The 21,860-nt window shown below is 51.2% G+C and overlaps 1 protein-coding gene across 1 annotated transcript; it reads left to right on the forward strand.

Moving 5' to 3' along the window:
• Positions 1-6,935: 6,935 nt before the first annotated feature.
• On the forward strand, positions 6,936-19,792 carry osp (myosin phosphatase Rho interacting protein outspread). The gene is given in 33 exon segments (XM_029112289.1): positions 6,936-7,071; positions 7,328-7,452; positions 9,007-9,087; positions 9,505-9,570; positions 9,754-9,905; positions 10,013-10,141; positions 10,222-10,315; positions 10,561-10,753; positions 10,846-10,949; positions 11,032-11,365; positions 11,559-12,039; positions 12,154-12,499; positions 12,608-12,765; positions 12,950-13,124; positions 13,428-13,586; positions 14,329-14,562; positions 14,678-15,127; positions 15,244-15,465; positions 15,549-15,749; positions 15,971-16,109; positions 16,203-16,398; positions 16,492-16,795; positions 16,834-16,980; positions 17,061-17,156; positions 17,273-17,419; positions 17,505-17,767; positions 17,844-18,065; positions 18,156-18,291; positions 18,387-18,535; positions 18,731-18,918; positions 19,061-19,188; positions 19,275-19,526; positions 19,622-19,792. Coding segments are annotated over 33 exon segments (6,378 nt in total).
• Positions 19,793-21,860: the final 2,068 nt, after the last annotated feature.

The raw sequence follows: 21,860 nt of genomic DNA on the forward strand, positions 1-21,860 counted from the left end.
GGTTCATCTGGTCGTGCGAGGGGAAATTCGAGCGTGGACTTGGCGAGGGAAATTTCGATTTCGAGCCTTTTTTTATCTCGACATCGATCCTATCGATAGAACTGCTTTCGTTACCAGGAGCTGAGCAATGTGATCCATATCTCGAGCTGTTGTTCTCTTCATTTTATCTCCCTACCTCGGCTTTGGGCTTTCGATAGGCCGACGAATTAGAACGGAATGTTTCACGTCGCCGGCTCCGAAGCCGAAGCTCAAACTCGATCCGGCTCCTGACCATCACAAATGGCCTCGTACGTTCTCGTAGGGAGATTTCGATTGAACTGTTCTCCTTCTTCTTCTTCCGATTGTATCGAACCCCTCGGATCCGCCATGTCACGTTGTCACGCTCAATGCCACCCTCGCTACGGGAAACGGATGAACTATCGGAATGGCGTATCTTCACCCCCGAATGAACACACTTCACGCACATTTCGAGTGAACACGAATCGGACGAGTCTGTTCGACCCGTGGCTGTCAAAAGCATTCAGTTGTATAGCCAGCTGAGCTCAATGAGGGCTCCGAGTATCGAGCCCGGCGATTAGACCGAGGGTCAGAGAAGTCACAACACGCCAACAGGCAGATTCAAGTGTCTCGATAAGTGAATCAACTGACTCCCTAACACATCCTCCCTGCACGATCCGGAAGCTATAGCTTCTCTGACCCAGTCGAAATAAATCATTGGATCAGTGCGAGGTCTGGAGTCGCCGACATGAATGGAGTGTCTACCTTGTCCGCGGTCCCCGGATACAGGTCTCCATTCTAAATATGCGGACACTGAACACTGAGGGCGCGGCCGATGAAACTTGCTCCCGCGCTCACCCCCCTGTCCCCGTCGAGATGACGTCGATGGAGTCTCGCTTCTCGGATTTCGATAGATATGTCTCGCGAGGACATTCGTATGACTCACCAGCTCGGAGATTCCCATTAGAGTGTCTGAGATGCGGTCGATTCCAGCTAAAAATCACCACCAAGTCGCTGTAACATTGTCGCGATCATGGTCGTCGTTTTCGGCCGGACAAGGAGCTTTGGCAAAGATCTTCGTCTTTCATGAAACTACAGCGACGATTCTCGACTGCGTTGCAACGTCCCACTGTAGGGGCGTGGAGACTATAGGGTGGAGCGCGAGCAGAGGAGTCGGGCTAATGCTTTCGGAGCTGAGCCGCTAGGTCGAACTCTCTGCGAAACGTTCTGCGGAAAATTCCTCTAGCATACGTCTCGACCTCGACTTGATTCTTCGCCTAATGTGAATACTCCGGAGGCTCGAATTCATGATCGCGGGACGAGGATTGCAATCCGAGTGAAGCCATCGTCGATGAAATTGCGATGATCGATCTCTCGAATCGAGCAAGGCAATCTAGAATGTTCTCTCGAGCAACTCCGAAACGATTCGCAGCTCGGACGTCCTGAATTCGCTCTTTGAATCACACCAGTGAGTGGAGAGGCGATCTTACTTCGTGACGTGACTTTGCGCGAGCAGTGAATAGCGGAAGGTGCTTCAACGCAGAGATTTGCCTCTAGACCCCCTTCAGGTTCCCGTCAGGGTTCTCTTCGAGCAGGTTCCCCTGGAGTTCGCGTCAGGGTCTTCGTGTGGTTTCCGTGGGGAAATTTCGACGCCGACCTTGAGGGCGGGGCTTCGTTTCGACTCTAAGAAAGAGCATGCATATTCGCTCGAAAAGTCGAAATGCTTCCCTCGTTGATGCGGCGACTGCTACGATAAGCTCGGGCTTTGGAATCGCCATGAAGCCTAATCCTTGTGGGCTATGGAATCAACGAGAACCAGCAAGTAAGGAATCCGCGGGGCGTCGCGAATTCCCAAGGGAGGGAGCGGAACTTCGCGGAAAATCATTGAGAACCGACGCTCCACAGTGGGAAGATACAGTTGGCGCTCGATTAAGTTAATACGGCGGGAAGCTCGGGATTCGATGAATATTGCGAGAGGTTCACTGAATCGAGATTGTTCAACATTGCGCCACCGACGGTCAGGACCAGGACAATGGTTGAGCATCTTTCAAAATTTCCACGCTATTTAGCGTTTTACTAAATCGAGCGCTGACTCTTTATCTCGTCGACTATCTGCAAAAAAGATACAGATATAAACTTCGGGGCGGAAAGACGGGCTACCATTCGCTACCGGAAATGAGCCGCTCCGCGAGCACTTCGGTGTCGATTTTGACGTCCCGAAAAAAGCTGTATGTATACCCAGATTTGACGTTTTTCTCAATGATGTTCACGGCAGCAGCCGTTTCGTTTCTTTCGCCTTCTCAAACTCCGGTCTTCGGCGGCGAGCGGCGGTGGCCAACAAAGCTGCTTTTTCGTCATGGTAAATGCACTCGTGACGATTTCTGCGATGCGTCTTCCTTGTAATTTTCCAACCGTAATAGGTCGATCGGTTCGCCTTGTATTCGACACTTTTGGCTCAACGGAGACGCGTCCGACTATCCACTGTCGTTGTTGCTGTCACTCATTGGCTCGTTCGCCTGAAACGAGTGTCAATCGTCAATTGGACCCATGAAGCCCGAACAAACGAACCCAAACTCGGTCCGAGAAAGCTCAAGATTCCGACCTCGGTATGCTATGGTCCTCTCGAGGTCGTTAGGCCGCAGTAATCTGAAAAATCACATTCATCCCGACGACCCGTAAGATCCGTGGATTATCAGCGTTTTCAGTATCTGATCACTGGAGCCATCCACTGTATGGGGAGTTCTCCGCCGCTCATTCAGAAATGACCAGGAAGCGGACCGGGCGAAGCCGTCTGAATAGAAAACCATTGTGTACTGTACTATTCGACCTGGGGGCACCGTAATTCCATTCATCCTGTGAGCCATCCAGCGCTTGATAATCGTTTCTTCAGTGATTTGCTCTTTCGATCATTCGTTCAACCGATCGTTAATCTGAACAGTCATTCTTCGTGAGTTCATGGGCGGTTTTCTATGATGATCATTGTGTCCCGTGAGAGAGCTCGATTTTGATTGAATGAACATTCGCCTCGCAGTCCAGTCGTGTATTTGAAGCCTCCGAGTCGACTGAGAAAACGTGCTATCTGAGCAGCGGATGAGTCCCATCGCAGTCGATTTGCGGGCGGCCTAATAGGCTCATTATCCGGAAGACACTTGACGCAGTCGACGGCGCGGGAATCACGCGTCTCTTTGCAAAAAATCTTCTCGCGCACCGTCGTTTCGGCATCGATAAGATATCCGACCAATTTCCTTGGACTCAACTGGGATACGAGCATAAAAAACGCGTTCTACGCCCCGATGAGGCTATTTCGGAACTATTACGATTGCAGTCGAACCTTTATGTCGATCGAATTGTCCACGATGCTCGTAAGCTCCAGGAGGAAGGAAGGGATCTATCGTAAGCGAACGCCGCTGTTGGTACCGGAAGCCGGCGGTGCGTCGATAGCATCGCTTCCTTCAGCATCGGACCTCACTCCCAAACAGTCAGAAACTTACTATTCGCTCAATAGGCGTAGAAGTATTGGTTTTTTGGGGGACGATTTGTGCTCATTAGGTGCTCGACGGCGAAGCGCCTTCTCAGCCAAGGGAGTTGTCCGTGGTTCGGTTATCTGCCCCCGACGAGCGGGCATCAGTACGTTCTCGCGAGCGTGGAGGATCGCGTTCCTTGATCGATTTCAAATCTTTCCATTTATCCATTTGTCTCGGTCCGATTCAAATTGCTCGGGGGCAACAGCTTTCCTGCTCCCTCCCATCCTTCACGGCAATCGTGGGGAACTACATGACCGAGTGATTTGGGAATATTTGCAATCCTTTGACATGCTAAACCCTCGGGGCGATTCTCAACCCAGACGGTTCGGACGCTGGATCCGACTGGATTCGTCATCTTCCCAAGTGAGAGTAAAGCATATCGGAATTTTCTCAATACCCGTGATGGTTAGCGCTCCGCAGGGCACGGATGCCTGTGACCGATGAACGGGCCCAAATCTCTCCGGGGTTTCTATTCCATCGGAATCCCGTTAACACTTGACTGGCTCATTCTAAGGACTTCCGGTACCGAAAATGAAATTCCTCTGTCCGTCAGTTTCACTTTCTGCGCGTCTATCGTCTGTTTTGCTTAGCATCAGAGATATGCAAATTGCATCCATTACAGAAGCCACTCCAACGCAATGGAGAGAATCGTTCGCATGTTTGCAGAGAGAGAGAGCAGGAGAAACACGTGGATTTTCATCGATACACTTTCGAAAGGAATAGAACAAGAAAACGGGTTGAAAAGCCCGCCAGGGTGATCGTCATAGAAGATTAGAAGATGACATCCTCAGTGATGACATATGAGTCGGGCTCATGGAATGAGTACGTTTGACCTCCCATGTATCCAATAACGCTTGAAGTTTACGGACGCCCCCAGTCTGTCTTTCTCTGGAACAATTGTGCGGCTGTCAGAGCGGCGCCGCGTAATCGAGCGTAAATCGTATAGTTTTCATTGTCCCTTGCATTCATATTTTCCCGCTGAAATAAGTCTGCGCGATTGCATAATTGGCAGCACGAGCATGTCTTTCAAGTCATCCGCGAGCCAGTGACTCTGACAAGGTCGTTTTTGAAGACTTTGGCTCAAATGAAATCTGTCTCATCATAACGAAGATAATAATTGTTGAGAGGCTCTCTGATGGACGAATGTTCAGAAACATGGGTGTTCAAAGCGCTAATAATTCCCGCACAACCAGATGGAAGAAGCGAGTAGGCGATCGAACGCGAAAGAACTTCCGTGCAGGCATAACCCATGCTCCGGACTCGTTTTCCCGCGAGAAACGCAAGCTCGCAGGGAGTGCGCTCCTTTGATCTTTCCCGGTTGAGGCGCTACATGACGCGAGGTTATGATCTTGTTCTTGAATACGTCATCGAAGACATGACCTTCACCGGAAGCGCTGAGCTAGCGGATCGGCCGGGCTTTTAGTTAGCGACCGAGTTGCCAAACAAACAAGAGTCGCTGTTCCTTTCACCTCTGGCTTCATAAGTCCACCGTCGATCAATGTTGGATAATAATCAAAGGAGTCGGAACACTTCGCTCCTGCCTATTCATTCAAGGATGCCCGACTAATTTGTACTTCGCTAGCGAACGCGTCGAACCCCTGTCGCTCAACGCGGTAAATTGACGTCGGCAGGATTCATGGCTGTTCTGATGAAATGGGTTACGACCTTTCGAAGACAGGATGCACACGCAAGCAGAAAGCCAGCGTAATTTTTGTGGACATTAAAATCGACTTGACGTTGGGGCTTCCGTCGCGAGCGTTTGCGTGTTTGAACGACCCTGTGAGCCTCGATCCAATCGGGAGTTTCCGCCGGAGCTCGACGACATCACGTGATGATAATACGATCGCCTCAGATCGGAGAAGCGCTCTCGTATAGTTCCCACTTGCGGAGCTCTCGGAGGATACTCAAGATACGCGACCGGACGTGTCACTCGCGACGATCGCCTATAATTGTCACGATTCATCGAATGTGATCATTTCCATTCAACCTCGAGGCGCACCCATATTTTTCTCGAAATCGTGTGCTCCCATCCTTGAGTTGCTAGTCACAGGCATCCAGACACTCCGAGAGGGACATGAACAGTCGTCTCTGGTCGTTTCCTGATGATGAATATTAAAATCCAATACAGGGACGAGTGGGCATCGACTGCGCGATTTGGATCTGCCCCAAGCGTTCGACTCACAGAAGACTCCCGTTTGCGAGCGAGTGCAGACGTCCCCCCTTCCAAAGATCTGCTCCGCAGACGACCGATCGAGATGCATACGACCGACAGGGGTTCTGAACAAATACGGAGACAATCACAAGTTGGCAAGCAGCGAGCAAACGACGCCCCAGCCAGGGCCGTCGGGTTTCCCGTCGGATTCATGTCGACGACGTTCGTCATGAATACGACGATGAAGATGCGACTTGGCGATGAGGGGAACACGCTGCAGGGAAAGATTCCATTTGTTTGGTTTCTAGATAGAAACACAATAGGTGAAAGTGCGGGAGAAGATATTTGAGCGTTCGCCGTGAGCCGTCATTATCCCACAGCATTCCAAGTGGGCGAAGGCTACTTCATCTACAACAGCAACGAAATCTGCTTCTGCGGCTTCTGTTATTGCGAACAACATCGCTTCTAATGACCAGAAATATCTCAGTCGGTTCTGTTCGTTTATTTCCATTAGCGTCGGTCTCATCACCTGCTGTCGCCGACAACAGGCGGCAGGCTATCGATGCAATGGAGCTTTCCCATGCCTCGATGATCAAGTCGAGCGGTTCCTGGTGGGGGAATACCATACCATACCGGAATGAGAAACTTCGTTTCCTCCATCGGGTAGCGGGACTTGCGATTCGACAATAAGATAGGAACTGCTTCAACTCTCTTAATATTTCCACCGTCGGTGGGAATATTTCTGCTACACCCCTTACAAGACAACGGATCGCCGATGTCTCAAAGTCAGTCATTTCACCGGAACACAACATTATCCAGTTTCTGTGGGACTTCTCGCCCACTTGGGCTCCGCGCACGCACGCGAGCACGATTGTGTATCTTTCTTACCAACTTTACAAGGATTCTGAAGATCGGTGACGACGACGACGACAACGATTCTGGGAACGACTCCCGCGACACGAGTGCAAGGGCTCGGAGCGAGCGACGGCGATTCCGATTCTAAACTCTAGGGGGACCTCACGTGAAGCCGATAGTTAGACCTGGGTAGTAAGCGTGCCTGTCAGTTCACTTCCAGTGATCGAAGCGAATCGGCTCGGGAGATTCATTTGATCAGTGTTTTTTGTTCTTTTTTTACAGGTTATCGCCATGACTTCTGCACACCCGTGTAGAGAGCCGGGATGAGTGTCGTCTCTGGAACGAGCGCTCACTAGGGGCCCAAGGCCCGCAACGTGTGTTCCAAGACCCGTTCGGCTGGCTCTGCGATGAGCCTGGGAGGCCTCAATGTTAAAGGCTTGTCGAGCAGTCCTCTGAAGACGACAAGCGGTCTCACAAAGAACCCATTAAACAATCTCAGTTCACCGTTGACCAGCATCAACAACCTCAATATGGTGACCACAGGTCAGTGAGAGGCGTCAGATTTTTATGAAAATTGGAATTTCTTACGGCTCGTGCCTGCATTCCGTTCGAACGCAACGAACCATCGATAATAATTCGACTTGCAAATCCGTGGTTCGAACCTCTCATTATCTCTGAGTTTTTCCCTTGCCGAGTCCTGCTTGCTACCCTCTCGACATTCTTATTTTTGACTGCTGACTCCTGAGGCGACAAGGCGAATTTTACCAATGCAGTCGCTGACCGATTTTCCGTTTGCCAGGCTCCCCATCGAACAGAGTCGGCTTGTGCCGAAAGTTCGCGCCGAACATTTTCAACAAGTCCAAATGTCAAAACTGCTTCAGACTGAGGGAGGCGCACACGGCTGACGCCCTGGAGACTAGTCGGGTGAGTTTGGTAACAAATCAACACCCACTCAACCAAAGAGAAAGCACTTGCTGACAGATCGACATACGCACACGAGGCGGCTCGCGGATCCATACAGCGATTAACGGCGGTCATTCATGGCCGATGAAAATGGAATAGATTCAGTCTGACATCTGACAGGGGTACTCGCGCTACGCTTTCCCCGTCCCTCGAATTTCCAACCCCTTTTAAGCCCTCGAATATACGGACCGTTAGCTCCGGGAAGCCGTAGGTGAGACACACCCTGTCAACGCACGGACTGGAACACTCACTCATCAGTGGAAGACTATGATTGGGGCGACAGCGCGTAGTCTCGATGCCAGTTTCCCACCGGACAGAAAGAGCTTGACTCCAGGGAGATTGACGGAAAAATCGAGGGTGAAAAAGAGTTGTGGTGATGAGTTCATTTTTGAAACGCGGAGGTCGAGGAAGCGGTAGACGGAAGAATATCTCTGCGCGCAGATGAAGTCGACGCGATCAACATCGCAGGTCAAATCCTTATAGACGTCGATAGTCGTGATGCGTTAGACGCCAAATGGTTTGCGTTTGCGCGCCTTATCATCAGCAGCCTACGTGATGCTTAATTTGGTGTGAATTCGACATTCCAAGCGTTCATGGACGGAAGGAGGGGGTGATTGATCTCGTCTGAGAGCTGGAAGCCTGTGGCGATCGGAAGAGTCGGCCTTTCTCACCTGATGCGGGCCACACGAGGCTTTGCGCGAGATTCAGGCGCGTCGATGAGACAGTACGGTTGAGCGGACCGCGCAGAAAATGACAGCCGACAATCTGGTGATGAAACTAAACTAATCGGACGGACAAATATTCAGTCAATCAGCCACTGAGGCGGTGAGAGCGGCAACCATAGCAGCAACAACAACAACAGCAGCAGCAACAAGCAGTGGACGGGGATGGCTGCATTTGGACAGGGTCGGTTCGTAGTGTGGGAAGCGAGCAGTCAGACCGTTCCAAAACGTTTGGGCTTCCGTGGGGCCGCTAGACGTCAAGGCAATCTCATCTCGTCATAGACGACGCCGGCAGAGGCGAAGGAAGACGAACTGAGCATCGATTTATACGTCGTTTTCCGTAGCAGAACCGGGGGAACGGGTTGATTTTTCTCTGTATACCAGTCGGCTGGGAAGAGCAATCTGAAGTGAAATCAACGCACGAGTTCGGAGAGTTGTCTGACTTTCTCTCCTGTTCAGATTCGTATCGAGCGGACCTAATTCGTTCATTCATCAATAAATGAATTCATTAGTAATTAATTTGAGCTGATCTCATCGATAAGCCCAAACATGATTCATATATTCATGAATCCACAAACTTTTGCTCTTCACGTATTTATCCTGCACCGGGGGATCATGCGATGTCAGAGAGATTCTCACATTGTTTCTTGTATCGATACCGGCGGAATCCATGACCGAGAAATCTGAAAGTAAAAGTAAATCCCTCGTCGTAGGGTCCGTGAGTCGCGGAAGGAGGCTCATACACAAGAAAGCTGGACGACAGAAGACGGAATTTCTAATAAGTTCCTTACAGATCACCCGTAACGTCGTCAAGTGTGGATATTTGTTCGTGGCGCCGGACTGGGACTTCTCGACTCAGGCGAATCGAACAAAGGTATTTTCCCGATGCTGATAACGCTTGCTATGTTTGCCATTCGAATTCTCGGGTCGGCTCGCGTGAACGGAAGAGAAGCACTCCGCCATTACGTCCTAGAAGTTGAATGGCGGCGGGGCGATCGTGAATTATGCATCTTTCCATTGAGACGTGCTTACCATCGCTTTCCATGCCGTCAATTCCATTCTCAATACGGGAACGGCCTTCATTATGAAGACGGAACTTGGCAGATCCAGGTCGGATCGGCAATACGCTTTCAGTCTCTCGACTCCCACTGAGTCACCTCCGATAATGAATACTTGTGAAAAGCACCCGCGATCGCGAGGGGGTCTATCACTTTCATTCGGGAAAAGCTCTCAATGTCGATCGACCGGAAAGACCCTAGGGATCACCCATCAATGATTTCCATATTTTCAGAGATGGCAGCGGCGCTGGTTTGTTTTGTTCGATGACGGCGAGCTGACTTACGCGCTTGACGAGCAGGTGAGCCTCTTTCCGAGTTTAGGCCGACGACGAGGAGCCGTCGGCCCGTTTCCTCCGATGTTGAGCCCGATCGAGAGACAGCTCGGAGAGCGGAACGAGCCGAATTCCCTCCTTGTGTGAGGAATCGATAACCTTAGGGTCCCCATCTTTTCCTGACCGTGCAATTTCCCCCGCAATCTCTAGCCGGACACGATTCCCCAAGCATCTATCGATATGCGCTCAGCTATAGAGGTGGCCTTGGCTGACGAGCTCACCGGAAACCCGTTCAGCATCGCGGTGACGACGGCTGACAAGATTCACTTTGTGAAGGCAACGAGCCGGGAAGATTCCAAATGGTAAATCATCATAGGTCTGGGGATTATGAGGATCTCGCCCTCAGAGACCTGAGCTCGCGAAGTCTAAGTTTGTATGCTGTCGAACAACGTGAGTTATTTCCCGACAGGTGGCACGAAGCTCTATGTCGAGCGTCGCCCAATTTGCGGCCCGCTTGTAAACGTAGCCAGACACTACCTGGGGCGTTGCCCTCTAGCCCTCCGAACAGCGTTCAAGATAGCAACAAGGAATCCAACAGGTAAGTTCCTTGCGGTCGGGCTGGAGCACTGATTCTGACTCATTGGCCTTGTTCCTTATTCCTCCTTTTCCACTTCGAAGAGAAACGCCTGCCCGTCAGCGATTCTTTCCGGTTGGAGCGCCGACGGGGACCGTGCGTTCCGAGAATCAGGTCGAACGGGACAGCGAGCACGAGGTGAGTGCTTTTTGGCTCTCCAAAATTTCGATGTCGATCATCGCCGTTGAATGGCGGAGATGAACCTCAAGATTCTCACCGGTCGTCGGGGGACCGTCGTAGATCACTTTGTATGCTGAGAGGCATTCAACGTACCTTGTGAAGGACTCCAGCTACATGCAGCGGCTCCCATCAGTTGGGCCGTAATTCGATGCATAAATCTTGAACCGGAGTCGCTCATATTCTCTTCATTTTTGAAACGACAGGGATCGGGGAAGGACTATCTGGCGTCCACACCGTCCATGGTTGTCTATCAAGTTGTGAACTCGCTCCTGAATCAGAAAAACAACTTGAACCTGAATAACGGTTCCCCGAATAGCGCTTCCCAAGTGACCTCAGCGAATAATTCGACCGGCGCGGGATCGACCGCCACCGCGTCGACATTGTCACAACAACAAGGTGATAAACACCCTCCCTCCATTTCTCGGATCACTATTTGCGATTTTCAGCTCTACGAGTTCGACGCTGATTCTTTGACTCTGATTCGACAGCTCTGTCTTCTGGCTCCGATATTTTCGATGGTCCTGGCGGCATAAGTTCCCTGGACGACTGTGAGGTTCTGAAGAAACGCCGTTTTTTAAAACGAGAGACTAAAGTGAGTATAGCGCTTGCTCGCCATCTACGGATCCAGACTTGGGTGAGAATGCGTCGAACTGACCGATTCCACTCACTTGAAGGCGCTCAAGTCTCAGAGGAGCCGCTCGGACGGGGTTGCGAAAATGCTCCCGAGCATGCACCTCAACGAGGAAACGACCCCTTGGAACATCGGGACTCCGGGCGGAAACTCGGGGAACGCCTCCGGTCCTCAGAGGTCCTCTCTGAGCTCGCAGCGATCCAGCATGGGCCAGCTAGTCAACCCATCATTAGGCAGCCAACAGTCAATCGGGTCCGGCTCGATTCACCTGTCGAATAATCAGCCCGGCAAGCGGACGTGTCATAGTAATCCCGTCTACCTCCTCCTATCGGATCTTGGTCGGAACGAGACAACGCAGTCAACGTCACCGTCGAAAGGTACCGGAAAGATACTCATGGAGTCTCGTCCGAGATCTCCCAACCGCAACATGAGCTCTCCGAGTCACAGCCCTTCTTCCGATCCGCGCGCACTCAAATCTAGTGCGTCAATATAGGCTCTTCGGAGGGCATGTCAAGCCGGACGAGATGCTCACGAGGTTCGAATTGTAACCCTTTACTCCGATCGCTGTAGGATCATCGAAGCTGAAACTCGGTTCCCCGCCGCATCAGAGGGGAGTTCCCGACGGCTGCACACTTGAGTCCGATCGAGATAATGAGCTGGACTTGTTGCCCTCGTCGAACATCGTTGGAGGTTCCTCAACGATATCGTCAGTATTCAACTCCCAGGCGAGTTTGTCGTCACCCGCATCTACTCCAGTCTCGACGGGATCCGAGCAACAGCAGCAACAACAACAACAACAGCTACAACAGCAGCAACAACAAACGGCCCCATTGTTTGTGAAGAAAGGTTGGCTGTATCTCCGGCAACGCTATAATGGTCAGATTGAATGGACTCGCATGTGGTTCGTTCTCCGAAACAACTCCCTCTGCTACTTCAATGACACCGTAGCTGAGGAGAAAGCTCATCCAAGTGGAGTCATCGATTTGGGTGCCTTAAGAGCCGCAACCGAAATCGAGAACACCGATCGGAACTACGCCTTTGCGGTCGTCTGGTGAGTTCTGAGCGCTGAATATCCGCGGGAGCGGCCAGCGAAAGGAGAAAGAAGGCCGTTGGAACCTTTGATTTCCTCGGGAGTATGTCAACGTTCCGTTCCGCCATCCAATAGGTCACCCTTGACGGAGAGCTCATCGAGTCGAGAGCTGATCCTGAGCGCAGCGACCGCCGCTCTCCGTTCGAATTGGCTGCAAGCGATTCGTCAAGCGTCTACGTCGCCGTCAGTGTCCAGTTCGATCAGTTTGAACTCACCTGCCCTGGGTTCAAACATAACTTCAGTGACCCTCGGTTCGAACGCCTCGATCCGTCTGGGAACACCCTTGAGCTCGACGTCATCTGCTGGCTCCGTTATGCATCCAACGCATAACGCGCAGTACAGAAGATCCAGCCCCTCAAGGAACTCCGGACTCACTCGTAGCAGTCCGACGCGAGACTTGTCGTTGCCGTTGCATGAGAAGGTTAGACGAGCACTCGTTTTTTTTTTTCACGGCGCTTGGGCTCTCCTCGGGATCAGCAATGGGGAGTGTCGGTGCTGAGGCTTAACATCGGTTACGTTGTTGCTTCAGGCGACTCCAACGAAGCGCATTCCCCCCTCGCTTGTGTCAACTCCCATCCAAGGAGGGAAAAGCCCGGAATCAGGACCAGAAGAAGGAAGCTATTTTTCAGCCACTGATTCCACGCCGACCCAGGACATGTCCCAGCATCTATCGGAAAATATCTGTCGGTGAGTTGAGGGCAAATCGCGGCGTCGACTGCGAGGTGGCTCACGTTGACTCCTTCCTCTTGACCGAGTCGGCCTGGTTGACTTTCTTTCGCAACACAGAGCGACCGGGCGAAGCGTCGCTCGGAATGATCGTCATATTCAGAATGGGATCCTCTCACGAAGGGTCGGATCGTTTTTCCTCTAGGAGTGGTCGCGACCTCGAACGACTTCCGCCTTCGCCAGCTCCTAGTCGCACAGCGCTCTCGAAGGCCAAGCATCGAGGGAGGAGCACCTCGTCGTCGCGGGGCAGATTGATTTTACAGCAGCAGCAACAACAGGATTCCACTGCTCGAATCGAAACTCCCACCGGGGAGCAGAAAGTAAGCGCTTTTTTTCTGCCTCGACTAATCGTCGAGTCTTTCGCCGCTCTCAACCTTTTCTGTGGGTGCGTCGCAGAAAAATTATGTTCCACAAAGCTTCGGCCCGAATCAACACGCCTCGCTGGATTCTCGGATTTGGCCGAGTTTGCTGGAAATGCATAATAACTCCCAGATTAGAGCGGGCTTGCTTCAAATTCACCCTCGGGACTTCGAGCGTGGAAACTTCGCGTCGCCTCGTTCCCAGAACTCTGGGTTCGAATCGCAGAGTATCCTCGTAGGTTCTAACATCGTGCGCTCTAACAGATACGTCTGCCTCCACGCGCTGAGCCCGGAGAGGACTCAAGCTGTAACGAAGATGACCTCACTGAGTCCTCAAACGTTAAACTGTCGCCAGGCAGTGGATCCCACCACCGGCGTACTAGCGTTCACCACTTGGCTCGCTTGCAGTCCCTTGAGCACAGGGTACATAAATTCCTTCATTTTACCGACTGACGTCTATTGAGATCGGCGGTATACGGTCTACGCTCCAAATGCTTGAGAGTGACCTGCGAGTACACCTGCCTTTTGATATCAAAATGAGAGTCGCTCTGTCGATTCGATCGACCATATGCACAACCTGACAGCCAGAATGCAACAGGAAAGCTGACATCAAGCCGGGGTTCGTTGGTGTCAATGATTCCGAATCCGGCGTCCGTCTCCCCGGATGTGCTCTTGTTCTCGAATCATTATGTTTTTTTCGTGTTTTTCCGCATTAGTTTTACTTTTGCCCGCTCCAAGCCAGGGCCATCCCTATTGGGATTTCCTGTGTTATTCGGAGCCTCGGTTTTGAGCTAGGAAAACACAGTCGACTTCCCGAGTTTTCCTTAGAATCAGAGACTTGTTACCACTGCTGGTTCAGACCTTGGTTCCAAACTACACGAAATTCATACGCGAGATGGCCCAGGCCTGGGTCATGAGCCGCGGATTTCCATGGCTCTAGCTAACCCTGGACCGCGAAGAAATCCTAAAAATGAAAAAGCAGGGAAATCCGGATAACTCGGGGAGTAAAGCGAATTTCCGACACCGACGCAGCCCCAGCAAGGCATCGGCTTTTCTGTTGCAGCTCATAATCTCTCCGGTCGGGCTGTAATGATATTGGAACATGATGATGATTATTATTATCGTTCTGCCGAATTTAATAATTTTATCATCTTCCAATGCGTAGCTCCGAGTAGCCCATCGAGAGCTTGAGTCGAAGCAAGCAGAAATCAACGCTCTGAGAAACGTTCTCGAGTCGTCATCCAATCAGCGGCAGCGAGCAGCCTTATCGCAGCGGACTCCTAAAGATATGATCGAGCAGCTCGATGAGAACGATGACGTCGAACGCAGATACAAGGACATAGTCTCGAAAAGCTTGCAGATACTTAAGAACATCTCCTCGAAAACGGCTCTGAAAGAGGTGAGTTTTTTGGTTGAGCTGCCTGCCGGGCAGACTCGTCGAATCGGGAGCATGGTCGCGGGAACTTTGTTTCCCGACGCAAATTCATCCTTACGGAACTCTGAATTCTCTTCAGGTCAAGGAGAAGTGCCTCGACCTGCAGTCTCACATCGTCTCGTTGGAAACTCTGATCACCGAAGTTCTCGAGAGTTCCTGCCACGGAGACGTGCCAGAGAAAACCTCTCTCCGAAGTCAAATGAACGCGGCTGTACAGACTAGCAACAATGTTCCCGACGAGCGTCTTGCGAAAGCACAGCGGGAGGTGTCCCGTCTCGCGAAAGAGCTCATGGACTCACAGAAAGCTGCGGATGAGACGGAACTCCAGCTCCTGAGAACTTCGAACGAGAAGAAGATGGCCGATGAAGAGCATCGTCAGCAGAGCGCGTTGCTCAACATGCGGATCGACGATCTTACCAACAAATTGAATGCGTCCGAGAAAAATATCCAGCTCATGAAGCACAAACTAGCGCGTGTTGAAAAACGGCGTCTGTCTCTCAAAGGAAAAGACTCGTTGAACTTCAGCAAGGTGAGTTCATCATTTTCTCTCTACAATTTCCTTCTCGATTGGAGCGGTTCAGGTGCGGGAGACCTCGAAGTGAATCGGAACAGGATTCACAGAGAAACTCGAAACGACATTCACAGGACATCGAAACGAAGCTGTGCAACCTCGAGGCTAAGATGCTCTTTTTGGAGGATCTGAACACGATGACCGATTCTCAAAGCGACATCTCCGAGGACCTCCGGACACACCCGACCGTTGTTGTTCCCGCCGTCGCAAAACAAGCAGTCAATCGTCGTCTCAGTACCGATTCTCAAAACTCGGAGTCCAGCGCAGCTCACCGTCTCTTCAACCTCGACCAGAAGGTACAGTTTCCCGGGATCGGAAGGGGGAGACGCCTTGTCAAGAAAAGGAAGGCGATTCCAATGCGATCTCTATTCTGTTCTAGGTCAAAACCGCGGTCGAAGCAGTCGGGGGAATGCCCGTGAAACCGAAAATTTATCTCCAAACTCGTACAAAGGAGCCTCACGAAGAGGATTGGACAACGTTGAGTCTCACGGCTTCGCTCAGCGATCTGACCGAGCTGAATCTTGACAGCGAATTGGGTTCCCTGTCGCCGCACGAATGTCTCGAAATGTTGTCGCAGAAGGTGAGCACCCCCCATGTTGAGACTCTAAATCGAGTAATATGCAACTTCCTGCACAATCCATCACACTTTCCGGGAGTCGCTGACCGCCGCTTTGAAAGTTTGCTATCTGATCTATTATCATATTTTCGGCTTGAGCCTTCCGGGCTGAGCTAGCGACGGGGGTGGGAGTTTCCAAGGAATCGATCCTGGTTGAAAATTATAGTGCCATTGTGTATCGTTAGGTCGATGGTTTGCTCTGTTGGTTCACCGGTTGTCTGCAAGGCCTTCAGCGAGGTTCGGAGGACGCGCCGTGGTGTCGTCTTCTGGGACAGTTACTCGAGCTCATCGATCATCTTAGTTGTGCTTGTGATCAGGTATGCTGTATACTTCGAGGTATCGCATGGCATTGTTCGAATTTGTTCGGAACGCCGGCGCCGTCGGACGAAGTTATCCGAGCGGGAACTCATAGAGGAGATACTCTCCAGGGCTCGGGTACATCCGATAAGGCATCGCTAGGTCTCGCATACAATCTCCTCCTGCTGCAAGAGACTGCTCAGGCCGTGAAAATGGTCAACGACACCGACAGGGATCTGATGAATTCGCTGCAGAGTTCAGCGTATCAGATGAAAGTTGTCCTCGAGTCATTCAATGCCAGTCTCAGTCAGAATTGGTGAGTGTTTCTCTCGCGGTCGCAGAAGCGAGGAAGAAAGAATTTCCGCTCGGAATTATAAGCTCTTGACCTCCGTTTCTCTGCGACTCGCAGTTTCACCGCGGACGCGATATTCGAAGGCTTGCAACAAAGCCTTCGAGCGAATTCCAACTTCCTAGCCGAGGATTTCTCAGTGGACCCAGCCGCCGTTCTCAGCGACGCAGTGGCCCTAGTCAGGAGTCAATTCGAGTTCGCCGCGCTGAAAGTCCAAGAGTACAAACGCGGAAAACGCCATGTCGTCAAAGACGCCCTGACGAAGATTGTCGAGAACCAGGTAATTGTCAGGCCATTCTTGCGATGAGCGCGGAATCCGGGGAAGGGAAAAATAGCTTTCTCGGGAAGTGGGGTATCACCAGACGTCCTCATGGATCCATTCCACAGGTCGAACGCGAGGAGCTCCTGGACGCCTGCACATGCGTAGCCCAACAGGAGGAATTGCTTTCGAGGATAACCGAAGCGATCGCCAGAGTGTCCACCTCCGTCGGCTTCTATCTTGATAAGAGTCTGGGACACGGATCCACTCTGCTAATCAACTTCGACAAGGTTCGATTCGGAAAATGCAATGACCGATCGAGCTTGCTTCAAACATCACTATTAAATTCCGTCTTCGATTCCCTCGACAGGTGCCGCAGCCGGCCCAGATGAAGGCCCTGATTGCGGACGCTCTCCAAGCCGAAATCGATCTTCTGAACTATGAGCTCCGGAAAGATTGCATCGAGGTAGGTCACACGCTTACCCGGCGGAAGTTTTCCGTAGCGAGTCTGGCAGGACAGGAAGAGTTGAATTGGCAGAGGCTAATCTATTCTGCGTTTTCCCCCTTTCCACCATCCTACAGGTGCTCGACAGAAGCGTGCTCGGAGGGCCCGCTTCGACCGGTAGCGGAACGCTGGACGATAACTCGGTGATAGCCGCGATGGAGAGCGGAATTCTCCCCGAAGTCAACGAGGTCGTCACACTGATCTGCGTGTTCGCTATTTTCAAGGTGGGTGAATTTCCCCAGCTGAATTGTCGCACAAGCTCGTTCGAAAAAGAGCAACGTTGGAATTCCGATCTGACCTCTGTTCCAGGGTTACCTCGCCTACCTCGAGCAGCAATCTTCGTCGTCGAACTGCATGGCCGAGACCTTCCGACGAATGTCTTCCCCGATTATCAGTCAAGATTTGCAAACATCCAGCGCCGCGTTCGAGGGAAGCAACGCAGCGAGCGGAACGCAGGCTCCGAGTGGTTCGACCATCGCAAAATCGAAAGTTCTCGAATCAGTTCACTCGAAATTCTTCGAGATGCTCCTGATGCTGAACGGGACCAGTGACGTTCCTTGCGCGGTGGAGCGGTGAGTGCTCGACAGGTGACGGTTCCAAGATTGCTTAATCGCTTCGGCGTTCCATTAATTTCGATCCCTCTCGCAGATGGTTAGCCTGTGTGGTTAACGCTTCCCATCAGCAAACGTTGCTCAGCGATCAGACGACGACATCCGGAGGCCACGGTGGCCACGGGGGATCAGGTGGAGATTGTTCCCTTATCATTCCCTCCATTACGGCCAACGTGAGCTCCGCCATAAACCGAGTGCAAGCCAAGCTGAGCCGGGAGCAAGACGCACAGAAGGACGTGCTGAACTCTCTCAAGCAAAGGTTTTTATAGATTTCAATTTTTGCTCTCGACATCCGGATTTAAGGTCCCGGAGGACTTGCGTGAATTTATGTTTTGTCTGTTTCACTTAGGCTGGAGCAGGTCGAGCGGGAGAGGGAAAAAGAGCGAAACAGCTCCAATAAGTGTTTGAACTGCGAAAACCGCGCAAAGGCGGCGGTTGACGAAGAGTCTTGCGGATCTTGCGCGTCCCTCAGGAAGCAGCTCAAGGTGAGGATCGCGATTTTCCCCTCCGGTCTGTTGTATGTATCACGCGAGGAATTGCTCCGAGATCTTTTGTATCTGAATCCCTCGATCTTATCCAGGAACGGATCGCATGCGCTGAATGCAGCAAGCTCCGTAGGCAACTGGAAGAATACGAATCGGCTTTGGCTTCCTGCCCAAATTGTGATCGCTTAGAAGTTGAACTCGAACTTGCAACAACTTCTCAGTTGGCGGCCGAATCGAATCAGAGGTAAGTTCACCATACCCATTCGGTGACAATCTGTCGCTCTCCCTGATCTTCAGGACCAATCCCTTCATTCAGAGAAAACTGTCCGGTGCTCTTATAGCACTCGAACGATGGTCTTGGGAGAGATTCCCTATTCGGCTCCCAATGCGGAACTTGTGCGCGTGTCTGAAGTTCGTTCGACTATTTCTGTTTCTGCAGCTGTAATCGATGTGAAGACCTCAAGCAAGCTTTGGAGAGCTGTCGGATTTCGTACGACTCGAGAGTTGCGGCTTTGCAAACCGAATTTGAAGGTCGACTCCAAGAGCAACTTCGAATCGGCGAGGAGGTGCATAAGTTGCCTCGATGGCAAAACGAGCTCGAGCAAGTACGCCAGCTCTGCGACAAAGGTAGGTTTCCCCTCGGTGGATCAGAGGAGCTCGGGGGAGAAAGTCAACCTCGCTCCTCATGCCCCGAGAACGAGAGTCGCCTCACTAGACGTGAGTTTCAAAACGTGGAAGCCCAAGGTCTTCGACGGACTGGATATTTCAGGAATAGTTCTCGTCGAAGATTCGCACAAGGCGGAAGTAGCTCGCATACGCGAACAGTACGAGATAGCGCTGCGGGTCGAGCGCGAAGAGAAAGAAAGACTGATAAACGAGGAAACTCAGGCGACCAAGGTGAGTGTGACGGATCACGGGACATCGGTCAGCCCGTTCCTCGTCCCGAGTTCGTGGCACTGAGACTTCATTTTTCTTGTTTGCAGGTCGCACTCGAAGCGATACGGAGGGAGCACTGCTCCCAGTTGGCTCAACTCAGGGCCCAATCGTTACAGGCGACGCAAGCGTCGACTAACACGCCACATGAGAGCACTGAGGTGTCCGACCGTCGGCTCAGCGAGATCAAAGACGATATTCAAAATATCTCGGAGAAATTCTCCAAGAAGTGCGTCGAAGCAGCAGCCGTCCAGGAACGGCTCTACGCGACACAGAAACAATTACAGAAAGCGAACACGCAGGTTTGTGCGGGACCCGAATGCGAAAAAGCCATCGGATGTTTTATATCCGAGACGCTTTTTTCAAGCATCTAGACTGAAATTCGGTTCTCTTCTAGCTGTTCGACGTGTTGGCCTCCCGAGCTCGATCGGACGTCCCGTCACACCGTATGTCACCGACGTGCCAGGATCAAGGAGCCAAGGTCGGCCTCTCGGCGGAGAACGTTCCTAAAGCCCCGCTTGTCCGATCGAAAACGACACTGGACACTTCTTGGCAAAATAATCCCTGAACTCAGGAGATCGAAGAAGATTAGAAGAAGAAGAAACCCGAGCTAGGTCCACTCTTGTCGGACGAAGCCGACGGATTTACCCTGAATAGCTGTTCTCATCGAAGAGCTCGGCGGACGACGGCGCGGCGCACGTCGTTTTTTTTCTCCGTAGCTCCGTATCCTGACCCGGCTCCCCGCCGCGGACAGCTCGAATCTAATCCGGTTCTTTATGTGCGTTTGTGTGCGCGCCCGTGAGTGTGATTGAGCGTAAGTGTGAGCGCGCAAGCTTGTTGAAGAGATATGTAGCTCCGTGGGGAAGATCGGAGCCGAGACAGTGAAAACGAAAGTTGCTACTAATCGACTAAGTCCTTGTTGGGAATCTGCTAAACACAACATAGTCATGAGACTCGATCGAATCTTTTTCCCGCGAAACCGTTGTTTCCGGTGATGCATACAAGTATTCCCTGTTATTCCTATGCCTTCGAGTTTCATAGAAGGACGCTTATTCGGTTATTATAAATGCTCCGTGGAGCGAGCTGTTTGGTGAACAAATTTTGATTGTGAAGGAGTTGTGTAACATCTTTGTGAATATTTTGAGTGATAGGCGAGAATAGAAAGCAGCACCACCATCTCTCTGGAGGAATCCGAATGATAAATAATAAAGAAAAAACAAAAATCTCAGCCTCGATTCACGATTTCTAGCTCTCTGGGATCGTTTTCAAGATTCATTTTTCCGCCAGCCCGAGTTAGCGGATTCCAAGCGAGGAATCGACACCGCGAAATGCGGGTGCGCTCGGTCGAGTTTCTTTCTTCCTGCTGATCTCGTAGGAGGCCCGCAAATCTTCCGGTCTGTCTCTATCAGGGAGGAGCTCATCGATCTCCCAGCCTAACGCGTAGACTGGAAAACTGCTAATCAGATTACAACGATTCTGGGTCAGCATAGCGGATAACGGGATGGAAAGGTTAAAAGTGGCCCTTGCTTCTGAGAACTATAAAAGGAGCCACCGATTCCAGAATAAACAAGCACGAGCCAAGTACGAACTGAGTATTAACCAGGTGAACTCGACGGTGTCTTCCTTCTGTTCCAGTACCTACGCCTATACCACAACAGTTGGCGACGAAGATGGGATTATTACTTGCCAGTTGACAATCTTCGCAACGTCTTACGAAGTTGATTATGTCCTTGTCCATGTTTGGCTAATAGACGTAGGATCGTGCCAACATACGAGTCTGGCCTGGGTGTCCTTTGTGAAGTGTGCTCAGGATTCGGTGTTGTAGTTTGCTAGGGATCACAACCCTATTTCGGAACATGATGATGTCTCCCATGATTGTTAAGTCAGAACGTCTTGAGTATTACAAATTGAAGGGGTCATTTCTCGAGATCTCTGGCCATTTTCCGGAAACGTGTTTGCTTGCTTGATGGAGCAAAGGGTCGTGTAGTGTCGCGGGCTCTTGAGGAGCCTGGTTGCTGAGTGTTAGTTCTCGATTTGCAAGCGTTGCCGAGATGTCCGATTTTGGAGCATTTCTCGCATTCATATGTTTTATACTTGCAGTCATTTGAATGATGCTTTGGCTTGTTGCAACGATAGCATATGTATGTAGGACCAACAATGATTTTATTAGTACTTGTTCTTTGTTGGGGGCGTCCCGTTGTTTTCGACGTTCGACCTTCTACTCCGTTGATGTTTCTTCTATTCGAACGCAGAGATCCCTTTTGATAGATTCGAAGTGATCCAGATCATCCATGATCTGCGAAAAACTCAAGTTTCGATCCTGCTCGAGGAGTCGAGCGGCTCTCGTGCGTGTGTCGGGGTCGTCATGACTTTGCAGGGAAAGCATCAAGATGTATTGTTTCATCTCGTCTAGGGTTAAATCACCCCATTCGGCTTCATTCAGCGGCTTCATTGATAGCGCTTTAGGTAAGCTCTTTCAAGTTGCGTCCGTCCCTTTTTATGTTCAGTGAACGCATTCTTCGCTTGAACAAAGTGATTTGCGTCGAGAATATTTTCTTCAATATTTCGATCGTTCCTTTTGGTTTCAAATCTTCGACTTTTTTTGGACGAATGAAGTTAACGAAGTGATCATCTTC

Source organism: Galendromus occidentalis, unplaced genomic scaffold, assembly GCF_000255335.2.
Source record: "Galendromus occidentalis unplaced genomic scaffold, Mocc_1.1 scf7180000077488, whole genome shotgun sequence".
Lineage (NCBI taxonomy): Eukaryota > Metazoa > Arthropoda > Arachnida > Mesostigmata > Phytoseiidae > Galendromus > Galendromus occidentalis.